The sequence below is a fragment of the Oreochromis aureus genome, linkage group 14 (genome assembly GCF_013358895.1).
Source record: "Oreochromis aureus strain Israel breed Guangdong linkage group 14, ZZ_aureus, whole genome shotgun sequence".
In the NCBI taxonomy this organism is placed as follows: Eukaryota; Metazoa; Chordata; class Actinopteri; order Cichliformes; family Cichlidae; genus Oreochromis; species Oreochromis aureus.
Window position 1 is genome coordinate 18,863,481 of NC_052955.1, and position 21,392 is coordinate 18,884,872.

A 21,392-nucleotide genomic window follows, 5' to 3' on the forward strand; every position below is an offset into this window, starting at 1 on the left:
AGCGGGATTAGAAAACAGATCAGTCACACAGTTGTTTATTCTTCAAGCCCATGTCATTATCTACACAAAAGAGCTAGTGAACAAGCACGGAGTAGGAGGTCAAAAACGAGACACGGCGAGAGAGTGGGCTGGTGAAAGAGAAAATTCAGAACGCTGTGTCATATGTATCGTATGACTTCTAAAGCAAGACCGTGCAAAGGAGCTGGGAAAGGGAGGCGTGACAAGAAGGGAGTGTTGATCTCAGCAAATCAGACCTCTCACTTGTTCAGTCTGGTTTGTACTGCCCAGACCTGGATGTTCCCTGCAGATGTCCTGTGGGAAGATTGGATTCTGCCTATGTTTTTAGTCTACAGGTTGGCTGCCCTTCTAGGACCTCGTATCTCATCTAGCTCTCTAACTTGAACCCCAATGTGACATTCTGACCAATGGTTAGAGAGACTCTGTCCCCTAAATGGAATGCTGCAGAGGAAAATCATCTATTTATACTTGTTCTTTTTAAAAATATAAGACACAACAGACCTGTTAAAGCTCTGATTTTTTTTAGATGTACATAAGAAAGAAATTTGCTTATAACGGTTACATTTTAATAAGCTGTACAAGGTCAGAAATATTCTATGACATCAACCTCCAGTCAGGACATTTTAACTGGGTGATCTAAATGACTTTGTATAACCTTATGTGTCTGTAAATGAATCAACTTGACTTATTCATTTACAGACATAGTCTTGTTTATGTATGAGAAGAATGTTCCTTCAGATTTTTCCTGCACATGATGTCTGGCACAGGAAAAATGATACGTGAGCTCGACTTGATCTGCTGTTTTCTGTGCCTTATTCTGATACGTGTGAGGTATGATCCCTGGGGCTGACCTTCAGTGCAGCCATCTGTAAGGGTAAGCATTGTGTAAATAGTCTTAATGTGTCTTCATTTCTCTTTTTTCCTGTTTGAAAACATCAGAATTGCCTCTAATGAGTTCTCAGAATGATTAAAGAATGAAAAGACTACAAGCTACATTGTCTTTGTTGCAGTAAAGCAGTGGTTCTCAAACTTTTCACAGTGAGTACCACCTCATAAAATATATGGCTCTTGAAGTACCACCCTTACAGTAGTATAAGCCTATTTAACACCACATACAGTTTACACGAGACAATTTTATTTCTCATATGAATGTCATTTATTTTAACTGTCATAAAAAGGACGAGTGATAATAATAACAACTGTACTGGCATCCAGGCGACAGTTCCCGACTCACCGATGACATCTCCCACACCTCCACCGATTCTCCCGGGGGCCTTCGACTCATCGATGGTGGCTGGGATCACGGCACAGCGGCACCATGGGAAAAGGGCTGTGTTTTTACCATCAGTGTGACGGTGCCGTGCTGCCTTTGCAGTTTTAAGGCCCAGGAAATTTCCCAGAATTTCCCAGAGGAACCCACCTGAGGGATTAATAAAGTTTTATCTTATCTTAAAACGAGCCCGCCAGTGCTCTGTAGCGGCGATAAGGAAAGGCTGCTCTTCATAGAGGACTCACCCTCGGGGAGACGTTTTCTGGTTGACTCCGGTTCCCAGAAGAGCCTCGGGAACTCTTGTGTCGTCTTTGCATACCTCCATAATAGTATATTATTTAATCTTTAAAAAAAAATTGGAGATTTCCTGCGTACTACCAGAGAGAGCCCAAGTACTACTAGTGATACCCGTACCACAGTTTGAGAACCACTGCAGTAGAGGAGCACTGCTGCAGTGGCAAAAACAGCTGCACTGTCCTCTGTGGGATATTGATTGATCTCAGCTCAACGTGGGTCATTTATTTAAATACTCATGGTGAAACAAACTTAAGTGGGCACAATGTGGTTATGCTATGTACGCACATGGCCTATGTAGTATAATTTGTTCTTGAACATTAGCATAAAAGGAATGCTTGTGTGGGTGCGAACAAACAATATGACCTTCCTCAGGTAACTCAGTGCACCTAAAACCAACTGACAGACGCAGAGAGAGAGACAGGGCATGCAGATAGATTAGATTACCGAGCTGTGAAGAGAGACAGTGCCAGAAAGCCTGCTACTGTATTCTTATCAGACGATAAAAAAACATGCAAGTTTGAAGAAGCACAGGTTTTCCAAAGGTATTTATGTAAGTAATGGTTAACAAGAACTCGCATGAGCACAGTGTTGAATTCTCCTTGTTGGCTGCCACAATCTATGGTTTAAAAAATCATCAATTAACTCAGCAAAACCTGTCAGACTCAGCTAGAATGCCTCACTTGCTAACAGCAATTCAAAGTACGCTTATTCTTTAAAACAAGTCTTAGCATAAAGGCAGGCAAAGGGGGAAAAGAGCCAAGGGAAGAGGAGTGCATGGTTAAACACTTAAAGCTAAAACACATGGAGTAAGACAACAGCTTTCCAACACATGGTGCATTTAAGTACAGCCCATGTGTGGATGCACACACTGTGTGGGTAATTAACTCAGAATGTAGCTTTATCTTATATAGAGGAACAACAAAATAAAAGCACAGCTATGTAATGAAATGCAGATGTGATGAATGAGCACCTTGGCCATTCAGCTTTGTAAAAAAAAAAGAAATGTTTAAAGGAAAAGCTGGAGCAGCGTATTTTGTTTCACAGGTGACAGAAAGTCAAACACAGTTTACTATCCGAGGACAAACTTGACCTCTGAAACTACTAATGTTAAAAGAAAGTGATTGGACTTCTACTGTTAGAAATATTTGTCGTCCCTTTAACAGCAAAGATAAGCAACTTTTTCATCAATACATCTGTGAGGACCAAAGACCTTTTAAATCACAAAAATCCCTCAGAAATTCTCGTTGGACTGTTCTCACATTCATTTTGCAGCAGTGACAACAAATGTCTTCAGTGACCAGGTGTCCACAGAACCCTGGTCACGGTGAAAGTAGAAAAGCAGCAGATTTTAATCAAACACCAAACTCCACCCATGAACCTAAACCTAATTCTTTATTGGTAAATGTTAAGAGATTTTTACATTTACTTACTTTGATAACTTTTATTTTGCTTAAGTATAATTTCTTGTGAGAACATGATGTGCCTGTAACCTACAGATTAAGGAACAGAAGCATGCGTGAGGAAGTTACAAAGTCACACACTCTCAGGCAGAGACAGTTCCAACCTGAAGCTGATATGACAAAAGATACTAGTTCCTCTTGTCTTATGGATAACGGCCACTCATGCGATAACCATATCTAGAGATGTTTTTCTATTACGTATGCTCCACCTAGAGATGCTGTGTAATCTATTCTCTGCTATAAAATAAAGAACGGACTGAGGCTCTGCGCGACTTGCCTGTGTCTTGCCACGCAGTAAGCCTCGCCCATGTACATCCCATAACTTGAGTTTGTGTTTCTTGCTTCTCTAAGGTTTTTTCCTTTGACAGTAAACCAGGTAATGTTAAAGGTTAAAATATTTAACAGCACATTATTTCCAAAATTACATCAAGATAATAATATTTTTATGTAAGATTATTTTTGTCCCTCAGGAAATGTCGTAGACTAACAGTCGGTCTAGAGAGTGAAACCACAAAAGGCTGAAAAAGGAAAAAGACGAGTTCTTTATCTGATGCTAAAGAGCTGATGAGCTCTTTGAGTTCTCTTTTCATTCGTAATGACTATGCTAACTGGCTCCCTTCGTCTATGTTTTGTCCTGCTACCTTTTCTTTTCTTTTTCCTTTTTTTTTCTTTCCCCTCACCCCCCTACTGTTCACAGCAGATGGCTGACCCACACAAGCCTGGTTCTGCCGTAGGCTTCTTCCTGTAAAGGCAAGCACTTTCCCACTGTTGCAAAGTGTTTGCTCACAGGGGTCGCTTGATTGCTGAGGTTTTCTCCAAAATACAATATGGTCTTTACCTTACAGTATAAAGTCGAGGCACTTTAATGACTGTCATTGTGATCTGGGAAGATCGAAATAAATCCTCTTTTATGCTGAATCCATCCAACCATTCATTCATTTTCTTCAACTTATCCAACCATCCAAAGCTGAGAGGTAGGATACACCCTGAACTGATCACCAATCTACCGCAAGGCTTTTGTCCCGAATGCTTCTCAAGTATATCATTTAGGATTAAATGTTAAGCAGTACACTCTTGTTGAATAATTGAAAGTATTTCACATTCAAATGGAAGTCCATTTGTCATACATGGAGGATGGCTCTAGGCACGGCATGTGAGGCTGACTGCACAGCGCATATCTGTAAATAAGTTGGGGAGGCCCCTTCTGATCACAGAAGGCTTTAAGAGATCAGACAGGCTTTAGGGGGCCCTCTCATCACTTTCGGGCTGCAGGGACAGTAGTGACAGCGAATCTACACATGGCACATGCATAAGGAGCTTTTTTGTAATGAAGTTTGCTTTGCAGCATTGTGAGGCTGGCCTTTGTCAAAGCAGCGCTTTGAGCCAAAATCTAATGTAGAACACGCACGCTAACACTTTTACTATGTTAGAAGTGTACAATCCTGAGGGTGACAGTCGAGATACTGTTTCACTGAAAACCACAACTTCAGTTTTCTTTGACGTAGGGTTCTCTAATAAACACTGGAGTATAAAATGCACGCTTCACTTTTTTTTTCTAACATAATAATGAACGTAGAGCTGTTCAGGAGTCAGGATCAAAGTGCCATTTCAACAGTGTTTTGTATCGCTGTGCACACACAGTGTATGATTGAACAACACACCTCACTTATCGCAAAGCAAGAAGCGTAAATGTTTGTCTCATAAACATTATGTTCTAGCAAACAAAGTTCGAGCCTAATGGCCTAATGGCATGGCTTTCCTCATCTCACTCTCTTTCTTGGTTCCTTTTTTCAAGTTTACCATAGTTTGCATGAGTATCATTCCTCATTCTCTTTGAATATTCAGTCTTGACATTTCCCCTCAAAGGTCTCAGTGAAAAAAAAAAAGATATTATTTCCAGACTTTTCCTCTGTCCAACATTCCTTTTAGATAAACATCCTGGAATATATTTTCATCATGACTCTGCGTCTTATCATAACTCAGTACCTTTCACCATGAGTCAGCACTTTGTCGACAGTGTAGTTTGTGAACAACTCCTCTTAATTTTGTATTTATTTATTTATCTTGCTGGAAAAACAGCTTGGATTGAGTGGAAGTGTTTTCATACTTCACCCTGATCCTGCTACATGACCGCAGCAGAGCAGGATAAAAGACAGGGCATTGCTGCACTGACACATTCAGGTGGAGGGGTATCAAGTTTCCTTTCAGCCTTTCTCATTTCTTTTCTCCCAGTCTCTCACTTGCTCTTCTCACGATACTTGAGACAGCAACGTTTTGTTGTTCACGTCCCCATTTCATAGGTCACATGAATTGCCCCTGTTTGTGCGCCGTGTCCTTATTCAGGCTTGACTATCAAGCATCAAACACACTGCATTTTGAACATTTCACTGTAGAAAAAGAGGGAACTAAACCTGGGGCCAGATGCCACATGATGATCAATGCTAATGTTTACAGCTGAAGTGGTGCTGAATTTGCCACTGCCTTGGTTTAATGTGTCAGTGTTGAAGTCCTTTTGATTCAGCTGAGGTTTTCTGAACATATCATAACATATTTATTCCATTTTTAAAAAATAAAAAATAAAACCACATCTCCAAATTAAGTCAGTTACAACTGGAAAAACATAAGACCGAAGTAAACACTCTTGGGCTCAATGAATATTTAAAAAAACACTGCAATTTTAAAGTGCCAAAGGAAGCCTTATCCTTATCACAACGCTGACTGAGATGTATAAAAAAAACCTCTCCAACAAATATTTACTAACCTAAGTGCTGCCTAATAAAAGTCTTATATAAGTCTTATAACAACGAGCCAAGGACACTGGTGCTATTGAACCTGTTCGAACAACTCTCCACTACAACTTTACTGAAACACAGATGTACAACAAAATGCTACATCGTTACAATGTACTCTACTTTCTTTATGTGGTCAGAGGGTAGTGAGTCATTTAAAAACGCCAGCCTTCACATTGAACTAAAGTTGAACTAATAGCTCTCACCCATACACGTGTTATCATAGCATTGCTGTTGTTCTTGCTCTAAAATATGTGCATTTAGAAGTCAGCCATTTAAGTTTTAATACATTAAATAACAGCAGAAACTCATCTTCACAGCATGTGCGCTGTGTGTTGTTATAGATGGGGCCATTTCAGCTCTTGCACGCTAGCTGGCTTAGACATTGAAGTTGTCCTTTCTCACAGGGTAATGCACTTTTCACAGAATCACGGTGATTCCTTCAATCATTCACACAGTCGGCGGGAGCAAAGCCTAAGCTTGAGATAACAAACTTGGGTCACAGAGGACAGCTTCCTACCAGCCTGAGATCTGGTCCTGTGGGCATTATTTGGTGTTAAAGGTGTTTTTCCCACAAGTTTCAGCCAGTGGGAGTCTTTAAAAAAAAGGACTTGAATTGTTGTTTGACTGTAAGCTATCCTCAGTATGTCCTGAACACTGACACATAAATTATAAGCAATCAGACTGTAGGCCTCTGTGGCCCAGACAATGAGTCTGTCTCTTATTACATCTTGGTGCACACCTAGCCAATGATTGGAAGTCAAGATACTAACATTTCGTGGAGGTTTTAAGCCTTTATTTTCATCTCAAAGTTGCTTTCTTACTCAAAACTTTCTTACTCAATTTCATTCTTAACTGCTGCCAACACATTTCCAAGAAAAACACACGGCCCGTTGCTTCACAGTCATTCTCTCATCACTACAACTGGGTGAGAAACAATTTGCAAAGGACATACTGCTCCTCAGTGGCCATTCTTTTCCATCCAGACACGCCAGATGTCAGATTAATGTTATTACTGCGCTTGTCGTTCCACGTGCGCTACCCTTTCATGTTATAAGAGGTTTCTTCTTCGTTGATTTGTGACTTGGGGAGAAAGCAAATAAACCCGCAGAGGAGGGAGGTCACATCAAAGCCTCAGTGGTTTCCTCCACAGCTGTAGAGACGAAGCCTGTACCTCTCCTCCGCTAATGTGCCCTAGTTTAACTGCTGCTCTAATGAAAAGAGGTAATCTGGGAAGGGATTAAAGTTGACAGATATTCCAGTGGATCTGCATCATTTTTAAATGTGCCACACCCTTATTTAAGAGCCCCAATACAAAGTAAATGTAAATAGTTGTTCTCACTGAAAGTTGGAGTCTTGAAACTGTATCGTCATGTGGGTGTCACTTTCAGTCCATGCCCTCAATGGAAGTGTTCTGATGTCACCGCATGATGCAATATATGTTGCTTGTTTCAATCTAGTGAACACCACACATCATAAAAGCATCTCATTATATAATATGAAAGTGCTGTTAATATCTACAGACTTTCTCTGTGCTGTAACCGATGTTAAAGCTACAAAAAGGTCTCCTTACAGAAGCACTGCTTTTTCACAATCATCCAGCCAGAGGCCCTTAAATATGAAGGATATTTTAGTAAAACAAAAAAGTGTAGGTTGAAGGTTTATATACATGTAGACGCCATACACTATGACAACAATCAGCATTGCATGTTGACTTGGGGGTGGGGGGGCGCCCTAAGCATATTCTTTATTCTTTCTTTCTTTTATTAATGTCATGGAACATGTCCCTGTTAAAACATGCCAAAATCTACGTCAATATAAAAAAGCAAGAACATTTTCTTTGTTGATGTCTGAGTTGATGAATGCAGCAGCAGGTTCCACACCCTGTGCCTCTTGTCAGCTCATGTGATCTAGTTGTTTAACTGATGAAAGGTAGTAATCTAGGAAGGGATTAGAGCTGGCAAATATTCCTGTAGCACTGCATCATTTTGAATGTACCACACCTTTAATTAAGAAACCCATTATAAAGTTAATTTAGACCTTTTTTATTTATTTGATAAAAGTTGGAGTCTTTTAAAAGTCTCCAACTTTAGCTTTTGCACGTGGTTGTTATTTTCAGTTCAGGTGGTTAGGGGAAATTTTAATGCTATCTTGCTTTTAACAATGCATGATGCAACGATCGTCTCTTGTTTCAGGGTAGTGAAGACATCGAGCATAAAAGGCCTTGCTGCTAAATCAGTGACGATTTTTTAAATAATTAAAATAATAATTTTAATTTTTAAACACGTTTCCATCCCAAAACACGGTTTTTCTCAATCGTTCAACTAGAAGTCATCACAGTGAAGAAAGATTTGCCCGTTCACCTTACATCTGCCCTTACAAGCAGCGGCAAAAACATGTTTCATTTTGGTCGTTATTAACGTACCGTTAATAACGACCAAAATGAAACGACAATCAAAAATTGGCAATAATTACATAAAAGAAAAGTAAATCAAATTAAAGCTGTATGTGTGTAGACTCAAGTCTACACACTCCACGTGGTACTGGAGGTCTTTGAGGCAGCAAATGTGGTATAAATTAATCTTACATAATCTCTGCACTCTGTAACCTAAAGGCTTAAAAGAAAAGCATTTTGATGTGAATAAAACCTAAAATACGAGAAAAAATACGAAAATTCGGTATTTCCTTTTTATAATGCTGTCACGGAACGTTGCAGCTTAGACACGCCCGCATTGCGTAAGAGGTGGGCGTGAAATACTTTCCCGGTAGATAAGAACCCATGCGGGACACGTGGAGCATCGTTCACTAATCGCAGGAGGAAAGTAGTATATTGTTGTCTTAATTTTAGAAACTTCTCCTGCCACGTTGCTGCTAGTTTTCAGAAACGTTTTCCTTCGTTAAGTTTTAGGGGAAGTTTAAACACGCGTCATGGCCTCGACGGTAGACATGATAGAGAGCAGGAAGGAATCCAACGGTGAGGCTCACCTCGACGAGCCCATGCCCAACGGGCTGGACATCCCCAAGAGGAGCACCCCGGAGACTTTGTCTCAGCGAGTGCTGAGGATCGTTAGGGCCAACCTGCTGGTGATTCTCACCGTGGCCGGGGTTATCGTTGGTGTTTTTATTGGACTTGGTGTGCGTAATGTAACACTAACGAGAACCCAGGTGATTTACGTCGGTTTCCCAGGTGAGATTCTCATCCGGTTGCTGAAGATGATCATCATTCCTCTGGTGGTCTGCAGTCTGGTGTCCGGAGCGGCCAGCATCGACCCTAAAGCCCTGGGCAAACTCGGCGGCTTGGCTATGCTCTTTTTCCTGATCACCACCTTGATTGCGTCCTCGATCGGGGTCGTGATGGCTTTCATCATATCGCCGGGGTCTGTGTCCGTCTCCAAGCCGCCCTACTTGGAAGAAGAAGTGCCTGCGCATAAAGAAGTTATAGACTCCTTCTTAGATTTGATAAGGTAAGAGAAACCCCAACTCTTGCTCACACACAGTCCGTCTAGAAAACTTTTTTTTACAGTATGTAACTCAACATGTTATTAGGCATGTATGTAATGACGCGCATAGGACGCTCCAAAGATCTAATAAGAGTAGCCAAGTTACAGTGAGTAACCTGTTGTACTTGTAGAAGTAATTGTAAGAACCAGATCGGGCACATGTCTCAGTTAGCCACTACAGCCGGACACCGGCAGAGCCGCAGTGCTGTAATGCCAACAGGCGGTTGCATCAGCTGTGTCCTCGCTGAGGGTTAACTCCCCGGCACAGTGCCGAGTGCCGGTTGTCCCTTTTCGGACGCTTTATGAAAAAATAAATAAATAATAATTTCAGGACAACTAAACCCATACAATGACCTATTTAATAATATTCCACATCTTGTCCAGTTTGACGTTTACACGTGGAGTCAGAAAACGTGCGTGAAACTTCTTCCTAATCGCAACTGTGGTTCAAACACTTCCTGCTGGGGGCTCGCGTTTGTACTGCTGCTACACGTGTTTTATCTTTAGTCTGACTCGCTTTACGCTCACAGGTTTTCTGTTCGCAACTTTTGTCAAAGTTTACTTTGAAACACATAGCGTGACACGGCGCCACCGAACATGGCACAATGTCGTTTAAACTTGTTGAACTTGTTAAGTAAAAATTACTTCCGTCTGTAGGTCTGTAGGTACCCATGCGCCCCTACCCGCCCGACATTTTTTTTTTTAAATCAATGCGTCATGTTCACAAGGCATTCATGACGCATGTGTCACCTCCATGGTGTGGGTGAGGGGGTACCCGGAAGGATCTATGATCATTGTAAACAAACAACTGCGTCAGAAGGACTTGGGGAGATGTTCCACGTCATCTAAAGAACTATTACATGTTACTATTGATGTTGGTCCACTGTGCACATGTTTCCCCTGTACCTGCTATGTTTTGGTCTGACACAAATTGAGCGTGGGGGCATTTCTTACATGTCAACAGCAATTCAGTAGAGGCTTAAGTTTTTATATTTTTGGATATTTTTTTTTTTAAATTTTAAAGACATTACTACACAGCATGATGCAACAGCGTGGTCTGAAATAAAGTATCGCGTCAATGTCTCTCATCATAGAGGTTAAAAACATGTTTAGAGTGTAAACAAGAAGACTTTGGGTTTACTGTTTGGATCTGTAATCTAAACCACGAATCAAGTTAAGCTTATTTGGTTTGCCTCAAGTAGATGAGATGGAACACAGACAGTATTAATACACCTGTAATTCTGTTTACATCCAGTCTTAATAATGCTTGCAACTATTGCATCATTATTCCTGGTTAGTTTGGCTGGTCTGTTCATGGTTTGCTCAGTCTGGCGCTCAGTGAATCATGGAATTGTGCGCTATGCAAACCAGAATATTCCACTCGCCACCCACCCCTTGCATCGTGACTTAGCCTTGGCAACGCATCCATAAAACAGTCCTTGTGCCCTGATGCAGATTAACATTTTTACCTGACGTTAATTAGGACGTTACATAACCACGATTTGATGGCACTGATGGGGGTGGGGGGGTAAAGACAAGAGATGATAAATATGAAACAAGGGTAATGTTTGTCTTGTATTGGACACATGCCACCGTTCCTCATGCGCACACATTATCCGAATAGAAGACCCGTGCCTCTCATCACAGTGAGCCTGGTCAGCCGGTGTCCTGGTTACTTTTGACAACAAAGGCAGCGCAGAACTTACTGGGTGGAACTGACTGTTCATTAAAGCAATGATGGCCTGGTCATTGTTTGCAGACGCACACTCATACAAAACAGAGCAGGGGAAAAAAAGACAACACACCAGCCTGAGGACAACTATGGTTGCAGCCACTCCTACACATCCTTGTTGACATATCTTATCGGATGCATTTTTTCCTCTTGACCTACAAAACCTGCAGGTGATGGCTATCAGTCTGTGAACCTAGAACATGTTTGGGTTGTTTTTTTTTTTGTTTTTTTTTTCTTCTTAGAAGATCTTCATATAACTAAGTTTGCTATCTTTGTCGTCCTGTCCTGAGCTCAACAGGCCTTTGAGATGCTGGGTTTCATTCCCATTCTTTAGAACCATGATCTATTTTTCAGCTTTTAAGTGTTTTGTCCATTTGTCCACCTTATTAAGAGTCCGGAGTTTCTCTTGTTGGGTTTAATACTAAACGTGTACTATTTTCCCAAAGCAGCTGAGGGATAGTTTAACAGGATAATGGGAAGACGTCAGAAGATCTGAGCACAAACAATTGTCAGCTTGACATAAAAGAGATCCACCTGCCTAATAGGCATGTGATGGCCCATTGTTTTCATACCAATATTCCAGTTATACAATAAAATCAAGTTTATTTACATTCAAGTCGCAAGTTCACCTCAGAGTGAACAGTTTCGAATGAGCATGACGTCCACATGTAGACTTGATTAGGATAATAAGGTGGAAAAAAAACCGAAACATTGTGTTCTTTTTGTTTTAAATTTCATTAGCACTGCGGTTTGTATATGTGCCAAGAATAAGTAACCACAGCAGAGAACAAGGAAGTGGAAGTGATCGAGTGAGTCAGGCTTGTACTCGGGATTGCCATCTCTGTGCAAATTTAGAGTACGTGTACATACAGTCAGGAGTCCTGCCTCCCATTGATACTATACAAGGAAGTGATGCCATGTAAGTTATAACAATGCTTGAAGTCTAGATTCTCTGTAGATTCTACACACAGATTATTATGCTGATCACTCTTGTTCTAGGAATGCTGATGAAACATGAAATACTTAAGCCTCTTTCCTCTCGTGATCTTACTACACTCAGACTATGCCAATCCATTTGAATATCCAAATGGTGTGAAAGCTTAGCTGCCGTTTAGTCCCTTTTCATGGCTGTTTGTAATGCAGCCGGTTTTCTAGTTCTGCCACGTCATGCAGTCACATGACGCTTAAGCTTGAAGCACTGCCGCGCCAGTGGAAGGGACTGAATGACCGGAAAGAGCTTGAGGAGTTAATGCCTTATTACTCTAAATCTGTTGCAGACAGCTGAGCACAGGGGTAACGGGAGCACTTTGGGTTTTCGTGTGTTCTTGGGAGATTTAATATGCAGCTGTACCTACTCTGTGGAAGCCAGTGTGTATGCATGCACTCGTTAGCAGGTGATGGATAAGGTCACGGCAACACGGGCTTAGAGGGGGAAAAAACAAGATTAACAGTTAAATTCTCTGAGCTGTTTTCACATGGCGAGCCTTGGGCTTCTGTTTGAGCTGTCACTGATAATTAGAAAGCACAACTGCTATCTCTTCAATGTCACAGGATCAGTAGTATCTATAGTAACTCAAACTCAGTAATGAGTCAAAGCAGGTCAGCCTGTGGTTCTTAAATTGATTTTCCACGCAGCTCATGTGACATTACTCAGTGTTCCTATTCTATGCTTTTTATTTTTATTTTTTTTATTTTGAGAACAAACCCAAACAGCCAAACCTGTTTTCTGCACTTTAGTTCCCCAAACTGTCGTTTCTCTGCTCTCGATTGCAGCCAGTAATCCACTTCACACTGAGCACAAGGATTTGAATGTATTGTATGTTTTTATCCACAGAAACATCTTTCCCTCCAACCTCGTGTCTGCTGCTTTTCAGTCTGTAAGTATTGGATTTGAATGTATTGTATTTTTTTACATAATCGTTCCTCTGAATTACGTAACAGAACTATGTAGATAAGCTGATTATGTGCTAATTAGTCTACTAAACTAGCAATTTCTTGCCTCCTGTACAGTATGCAACCTCCTATAAGCTGATGAAAAAGAATGGCACAGATGGAATCACCAATATCACGGTGGAGAAGGTGAGCACAGTGACTGGTTCGAAAATGAACTATGAACACATTCAAAACTATCTGACTGTATTCTTAAACTGAGGGCTGAATAAATGTCTTTTCTCACTCTGTGTTTGGTTTTTTGCTTTTCAGGTGCCTTTTGGAACAGACCAGGATGGCATGAATATTCTTGGTCTCGTAGTGTTTGCCATCGTGTTTGGGGTGGCTTTGCGGAAGCTGGGAGAGGAAGGAGAGATCCTGATCAAGTTCTTTAACGCCTTCAACGAGGCCACCATGGTGCTGGTGTCCTGGATCATGTGGTAAGGAAACCTGGATGCCTTTTGGGTTGGGGAAGGAATAAAATAACAGAAAATGTTCACGTGTGAAGAGCAAAATATCTAACTACAGCAAAGTGCTTTTTAAAGAGGACCACGCTGCTAATTTGAACCTGTTTATTTAAATGAACAGAAGCGTCTGCATCCTGCAGCTACTGTGCATGTGCACATGACGTTATGGCTTTATTAAAGGTGTCGACAAGATCCCCGTCTCTCCTAACATTAGAGCACTCAACAATATCCTTGCTAATTCTTATTATGGATGCAGTAAACCAAGACAAAATATTAAAAAACATTGTGCTACGTTTCTGGCTGGAGTTGTGTATTTAATGGACAGATATGAGAGGAATATTGATCTTTTAATCTAACTCTGCTTACTCAGTTTGCTCCGTTCTTTAAGTGTGCTTTTATCCAGAAGTGCTCTGTATCAGAAACTTAAACTACATCACTGTCTCGTCTCTTCCCTTGCAGGTATGCCCCAATCGGTATCATGTTTCTTGTAGCTGGGAAGATTGTGGAAATGGAAGATGTTGGAAGCCTGTTTGCCAGTTTGGGGAAATATATTGCCTGCTGCCTCATTGGACATGCCATCCATGGAATACTTGTGTTGCCAGGCATCTACTTTATCTTTACAAGGAAGAACCCTTACACCTTCCTCTGGGGGATATTCACGGCTCTAGCCACAGCCTTTGGAACAAGCTCCAGGTAATAAACGTGCCTCTCAGGTTGTTAAATACTTAATGACTGAGATTTCCCTCTTCCAAAGCATATCTACAAATCCTTTCTGCACGCTCACGGCCATCGTTTCTTGCTTCTTAGTTCTGCCACGCTGCCCCTCATGATGAAGTGCGTGGAGGAAAAGAACGGCGTATCCAAGCAAATCAGCCGCTTCATCCTGCCCATTGGAGCAACGGTCAACATGGACGGTGCGGCTCTCTTTCAGTGCGTGGCCGCAGTTTTCATTGCACAGCTGAACGACGTTTCCCTTAACTTCATCCAAGTCATTACCATCCTGTAAGTCCCAAAGCCACCGAAACACACCTTCAGTTACACAGTGACATGTAATAGTAAATCAACTGTACCACTGGCTTACTTGTCAAACAGTTACATAATAATAGAGGTGATTTCAGTGTCTTTTATAATGATGACAATAGATTTGTGTCTAACTGCTACTGTCCATGCTTTTTGTACGTTAGCGTTACAGCTACAGCATCCAGCGTTGGAGCAGCAGGAATTCCTGCAGGTGGTGTTCTGACTTTAGCTATTATCCTGGAGGCAATAGGACTCCCCACCAGCGACATTTCTCTTATCCTGGCTGTTGACTGGCTTGTGTGAGTATACAAACTTTGGACGATGTTTACCGTGATGCCCTAGATTCACAATAATGTAGGGCACACAGCTGGCTGTAAAATACCCTGACATTAAAATGGCGTGCCATCTGTTTTGTCTTTCTTCAGTGATCGTACCTGCACGGTGCTCAATGTGGAGGGTGATGCTTTCGGCGCGGGGATCTTGCAGTTCTTTGTGGACCGAGATGCCAAACGAAACGGAGCTGAGCTGACCGAGGTCCGGCTGGAGGCCGTGCCCGAGAGCTCGCCACTCATTAGTAAACGAAGCGATGCTCAGAAATCAGGTTCTGGTGAAAAAGAGTCAAGTATGTAATGCGACTGCCGATGTTTTCAAGAACTCCTGGCTCAGTTATTTGATACTTGTGGGGAAAAAAAAAAAAGAAGAAGAGAAAACTGAACGTCAAGCCCCTCGTTTCCGTTTTCTGCTCTGAAGAAAAGAGTATAGTGAGAGACTGGACAACGCCAAGAAAAGTTCTGACATCAACACTTTTCTAGAGGGGTAGCTGAAAATTCACATGGGGGCATTTAATGACTTTTTTTGTAGTGGGTTTTTTTTTTTGTGTGTGTGTGTGTGTGTGTGTGGATGAGACGGTATTGTACACTAGACTGGCTGCTTTCACTCCAGTCTGATGTTGCGCTCAATTGGTCCTCATCAGCTGTCATGTCTGAAATTATTATCATGTGACAGAACTATGGAGATAAGTTGATGGCAAACACTGTGTGTTTGTGTGTGAGCATTTTATCAGATTCTTTACTAAGGAGGAAAGAATCTGATTGGTGAGTAAGTTTGTGATGTGACCAGTGCATCCACCCACAAAAGCTGGACCAATGAACTTCTTCAAGACGCAATAGGCATGATATATAAATAATGAGGGAGCTTAAGTTACATGAATGCACTGGTCTGTCACTAAAGTTTTGCCCAATTTCATTTGTATCATTGAACCTGCGTCTTAGCAAATTACTGGCAAACACTCCACGAGACAACACAAAAAACCTCTGACTTTATAAGTAGAGGACCTCCATACTGTTTACTGCACCCACTGTGTCATATATATGTTGTTTATTGGGTTCTTTTTTTTTAATTATTGGAATTTGTCAACTTCAAACATGTTTTGGCTACTTTCATGCAGAATTCATCCAGTGTTGTGTTTTAAACTGCAAGTACTTTGTATTTGAGTTTAAGTGCATTCTTTACACTCTGCATGAAAGTAGCTCTGACAAAATCCAGTTGGTTTTTTTTTTTTTGTGTGTTTGTTTTGGTGGAAGAATCCGTTAATCTTTTATTGTGTTTAAGGTTATTATGTGAAATGACCTTCTCACCGTGAGGGGATGAAACGGCAGTCGATCTGTCCTAAGACTCAGTTCGTCTTCTGAAGCACACCAAATGAAAACACGTCCTCAGTAATCACCCAAACTTGAATGAAGGCCTCTTTGCTCATGGACCTGCTATATGTAATAAACCATGTGGAGAAAAATGCTGCGATTACCAACACATCCTCAGGTTTTGACTTTGGCTGGAAGACTTTCCTCTGCGTGCTCCTTAAAATACTCCAGGACCAAAAGTTAAATAGACTCGGCAACAGAGTTCTAGTCACAGTCTTGCTTTGCTCTTGTGCAGGTACAAGTGGTTTAACACACACTATGCAACAATGACTGTTTGATGTCATAAATTGTGTGGTGTCACTACATGTCATATATGAGCAACCAACTTCCTTACACTACAAGGATGTCTCTATTTTATAAGAAGAGAGAGGTGTACACACCTAAATAACTTGGGTAAAGGGAGGAATCTCATAATCTGTTTTGCCTATAGTGGGCATAAACACGCAGTAATAGTTAGGTGGCCTACACCCAACTAAGAACTTCTGGTAGTAATTTCTAAATTCATATTTATTTCTTTAAGCTTCAAAGACATTTGTCATATTTAACTTTGTAAATGCTAATAATTCCAAACTTCCTTTTTCCAGCTTCAACTCTTCTCTTAGCAACTTGTTGGATTTGGATATTTTTAGTTATCACAATCTCTTCTATTTGGTGTGAGCTACAGTTTTAAATGTATTTTTTTTTTTACTACTTCTTTTAAAAAATGTTTATATCAGTGGGGAAGACTTAAGGCTCTGGAGACAAGTCGTTAGATCATTGATGTTAAAGAGATACTGTCTGGTGTGGCGATGTATCAAAGAGAGCAAATACAAGTCCGGCTGGCCTGGAACTGACCCCCTTCCCTAATAAACGCCTGGCTATTGAAGTACCCAGATACGGTTTTTAAATTAATGAAAGTAATATAGCACAATATTATATTTTTCCATCCATATCAACTGTTAATCACTATCTTATATAGACCTGAGTAGGGCAAATACTGTTAAATCCAAAACCAGATATTTTTTTAAGCCCGCTTTCCTTGTCAGCCTTTTCATTAGCTTTACAGAATTTAAAAAGACAATCATTTAACTGCAAGCTTGAGGTCTTAGCATTTCTTATGTCATGAAAAAATTCTTCTTTTTTTTTTTCCCCGCTTGTTCCTTTTGTGGTGCAAGATTACTTCCTGAACTCTTCCATTATGTGGCTGTCTGGCTTTGTTTGTTTGTTTAAAGTGGGCTACGACTGTAAAATAACTTATTGTCTGAATGTACTGTCAGCAACCTTTCAGCAATAAATGTTTTTTATATATATAAATAAGAGGATGTGGCTTTTTGTTGACAATAAACCCTGTTTTTAACTCTTACTGCAGAGACTAGTCAGAAGCACACAGTAATACAAATCAATAAAGACACAAAATACTTTGTCTCTATGTTTAGAGATTGTAAAATAATGCAGCCTCTCACTGATACATAAGCCTACATTAACCAGGCCATATATGAATACTAGAAGCAACAAAACTATGTAAACACACCTCTAGGGATACAATATGTAGAGCAACAACATGGGAGAGGCTTGATTGTAATGCTAGTTTGCGTCACACGTTGGGTTTGTGATGAACATGTGAGCCGTGTTCCTGTAGAGTTGCATTCCTGCCTCTAGTGAAACACTCCACCCTTTGGTCAACACAGCACTTGGTGTTAATTTGGTGTGTTGCGCCATCTAGTGGCAACTGCTATTTACAAAATACATGAAACTGTTATTCTTTTATTGTAGAAGTACTTGAAATGATTTGACACCCTAATACATTAGATACAGGAAAAACTACAGAAATCATGTGGCAACCAGGGGAACTGAGTAGTATACTGAATTAAATTTCCTTTTCATAGTATTTATTAATATGTAATTATTTATTTGAATTCTAAGGCCTGGTAGAGCAAACGTCCATAACAGCATGAATGACACAGGTGTGCTTCTCATTTCACTAGATGGAAGTCTGCTCAGCTGCAGTTACCAGCTGGCTCTACTACAAACTAACATTCACTCATAAACTGAGACGTGCAAAACAAGGCAACAGAGTTCAAAAATCAGAAAATACCTGTTAGGCTAAAGCCACTTATTTAACACACATAAGTCTGTATAATACCTTAAATCCTGCTTAAGATAAAATACATTTTAGTTTTAAAAAATCGTTTTTTTCAGTTATCTACCTTTTTTTTTTTAATTACAGCAGTAGTAGTTCAATGTTTCTGTACAACACATACACACCACAGCCTTATGTCAGTACACTAGTGTATGGATTTAAACTTTTCAAGTGTGTCTTTCAAACAAAACGCTACCGCTCAGGCAAATAAATAACGTGTGTTCAACATTAGACTTTACATCCGAACCACAGGAAGAACAATCTAAGCATGCAATACACCGTCTTCTGATACACATGTGGTGAAGGTAACAGTAAATGCAGTCGTTTTGGCACCGTATTAAACCTTTTTTCACACATGAACTCCAGAAAATGTTGAGACGATTAGATGTGGATGTCACACAGACACGAGGTGCTCGACCATTTACGGTCAGATAAGACTGTGTCGGACATTTGTGCTCTCACGTGAATCTCAGTTTGGTAATGTCTCAAAGCATTCAGGGCTGCAGTGCATGTGTGAAAATGGCTTTACTTTCCAGACAATATCTTTCACAGAAAATTATTTGAGGCAAGATTTTCTTTGTATGTAGGTAAACCTAAATGGGTCTGTAGCCCTCCGGTATGACTCATAATTTGCTTCTGTCCAGTCTCTTTTTTGCAGGGTTGGGATACTGGGGGTTCTCAATCACCCCCTCTCCAAATTTAAGTTCCAAAAAGGCTCTGTGGTTGTTAGGGCCATAGGCAGTGATGCCAGCAAAAGGCATGGGTACCAGTGGCTGCAGGAAGTGTTCTGGGAACTCCACATCTTGTTTATGTTCAGTCCACGTATCTTTGGTCATGACGCCATTACGTGGATAGAACGGCCAAAGGTCAACGTGCAGGTGGTTAGCCTCACTGTACTGGACCCTGTAAAAGTCTCCTTCCACCGCACGCTCCCACACATAGCCATTAGCATCCACCAGAGAGCCTGAGTCCAGGTTCTTTAAATGATCGCAGTTGGGTACATCCTCCAGGTAGATACCAAGGTCTACATCATAGTCCCATGGGATGATATCTTGATGGCGAACGGCACCCAACAGAGTACCTCCCTCTAGCCAGTAGCGCACACCTGAGCTCTCCAAGATATTGATAACATACTTGGTGGTTTCCCTGAGTGCTCGCAGACAGCAGGGAGGTGTCCAGCGGTCCAGATAAAGATAGTCTGGAGTGTCATCCTGCACAGTGCCAAAGCAGCGTGGTGTCTCTTTGCTGCAGCCGTACCACTGTTCCCTCCCATCAGGCAGCAGAAGACGCTTCAGACCAAAGCTCCTCATTAGATTCCCCGTGGCCTCCTTCAGTCGAGTGTCAGCCTTCCACTGGTTGTGAGCAGAGCTGAAGAGAGGCCGATGGTTTGCAGAGAAACAGGGGCCTTCCAGGAGTTTGACCTTCCAGCCTCTCAAAGAAGTCTGGATGAAGAGTGAGGAGAAGAGAGGCCGTCCAAGAGGGACAGAGAGGTTAAAAAGATCCTCGGTCCGAATGAGTACGACTGCATCTCCCTGTAAAGCTGTACATACACTCCCACTGCTCCCTGATGCAGCTGTTGAATAGATAGCTGTCCACTCTCTGAGGTTCACCCGCAAGTGGAGACACTGCACAGCAGATCGAGCCAATACGGGCGCAGCTACTAACCTCACAGGCCCTCCACCCTCTCCTTCCAACTCTCTGATTAACCTCTCAATAGCCCTTGGTTGCTCCAGCTCCACTCCATCAGGCACTAGCAGCACAAACTCTGTTTGCACATGAAACTCAGGCCTGTGAGCTTGTGGTGGTTGGTCTGGGCTGGGGGACAGCACGAGAAGCCGAGCACCCTCCGGAAGCGCCAGTGGAGGGTACGGTGATGTGTCAGCTACAGCCAGGAAGGGAAGCTCTGGCCTCTGGTGAAGGAAGGAATTAGCAACATCCCCGACATAGTTTTCAAAATGTTCAAATTCCCGAAGAAGAACAGTTACACGTGGGCCTCGACTGTGTCCCTCCACTCCAACCACTCCAGGCTCACCTCCAGCTCCTGCAAGTAACCCTCCGAGACCAGAGGCTGGTAGGGCAGCCCTTCTTGTGCCCCTGCCAAGTTCTTTCCTCTTCTCCATCATTTGCTGCTGGGCTCGGGACACATAATAGAGAATGAGGAGGTTGAGGATGATGGCGACAGTTAACAAGCCTTGACAGAAACTGATCCGCATGGCAACTAATATTTGCTTTGCAGTTTATTTCAGGAGAATAACTTAAGTTTGAATCAAGAAATCCAGTGGCTGGTCTCGGACCCCCATCAGTGTAACCGAGAGTCGCATGCAACCTGTAAATGACAGAAAAATGTTGCGTTTTGGTTCCAATACCACAGGCTTACGTATAAATATAATGTATTGATCTGCATATGTATATCAAAATTCGCACACAGGATATTTAATTTAAACAAAGTAGTCAGTGAATGACCCAAGCCATAATCACATTCTTGTGGAATTAGGACATGACTGCCCCATGACAGGTTTTCTTTTATAAATAAAATGTGTCTAGTTGCATTAGAAATGAATGAAAATAGGATAGTAGCAACTCACCTTCATCTGAATGCATCTGTTTTATTTCATATGAGACAATCGTTTGCAGGGCCATCATATCATTCAGAAGTTAACAGAGGCTTTACCAACGTTAAGCCAATTATGCCCGTTATGCTCGCTATATGTGGATTTCATGATGATCTTTTGGAGCTGGTAGCGTAGTAGCTACCGAGGTTGAATCGGCAGTGGCAAACACAGATATTAACTTGAGTTTAGCTCATATTTGTACGGCTGTAGAAGAAATAGTCTCCAATATTTTTGGAAGAAACTCACACTTAATGGTCAAAAGAATATTTCAAAAGCGCAAGGCTTAACACAATCCCAAACAAGAAACCCTGCTGCACGAATTTAGCATGAAGCTATCACGCTGTTGCCCGCAGCAACAGGACAACTTCCGGTTGGAATCCTTCAGAATAAAGCTATCGTAGGGGGTGTCCAAATTTGGAAAAATCTATGGATTTAGCTATTCAATGAAAGGCACATATTTTACGCAATAACCGCTTCAG

At 41.5% G+C, this 21,392-nt stretch overlaps 2 protein-coding genes and 1 long non-coding RNA gene across 3 annotated transcripts; 2 read left to right on the plus strand and 1 right to left on the minus strand.

Moving 5' to 3' along the window:
• Window positions 1–3,310, plus strand: LOC120443588. Its single transcript, XR_005615508.1, has 3 exons — window positions 1–892; window positions 1,029–1,056; window positions 1,234–3,310. It is a non-coding gene; the product is annotated as an uncharacterized LOC120443588 (long non-coding RNA).
• Window positions 3,311–8,610: 5,300 nt separating this feature from the next.
• Window positions 8,611–17,475, plus strand: slc1a5 (solute carrier family 1 member 5). Its single transcript, XM_031732835.2, has 8 exons — window positions 8,611–9,298; window positions 12,901–12,943; window positions 13,077–13,145; window positions 13,269–13,435; window positions 13,922–14,155; window positions 14,270–14,464; window positions 14,647–14,781; window positions 14,908–17,475. Exons 1-8 carry the CDS (start codon window positions 8,763–8,765, stop codon window positions 15,110–15,112), a joined length of 1,584 nt encoding a protein of 527 aa, XP_031588695.1. The 5' UTR covers window positions 8,611–8,762; the 3' UTR covers window positions 15,113–17,475.
• Window positions 17,476–17,912: 437 nt separating this feature from the next.
• Window positions 17,913–21,288, minus strand: LOC116314730 (fukutin related protein). The gene is made up of 2 exons (XM_031732834.2): window positions 20,887–21,288; window positions 17,913–20,627 (listed from the first exon to the last, which is right to left on the minus strand). The coding sequence occupies exon 2, from the start codon at window positions 20,512–20,514 to the stop codon at window positions 18,925–18,927; it is 1,590 nt and encodes a 529-aa protein (XP_031588694.1). The 5' UTR covers window positions 20,515–20,627; window positions 20,887–21,288; the 3' UTR covers window positions 17,913–18,924.
• Window positions 21,289–21,392: the final 104 nt, after the last annotated feature.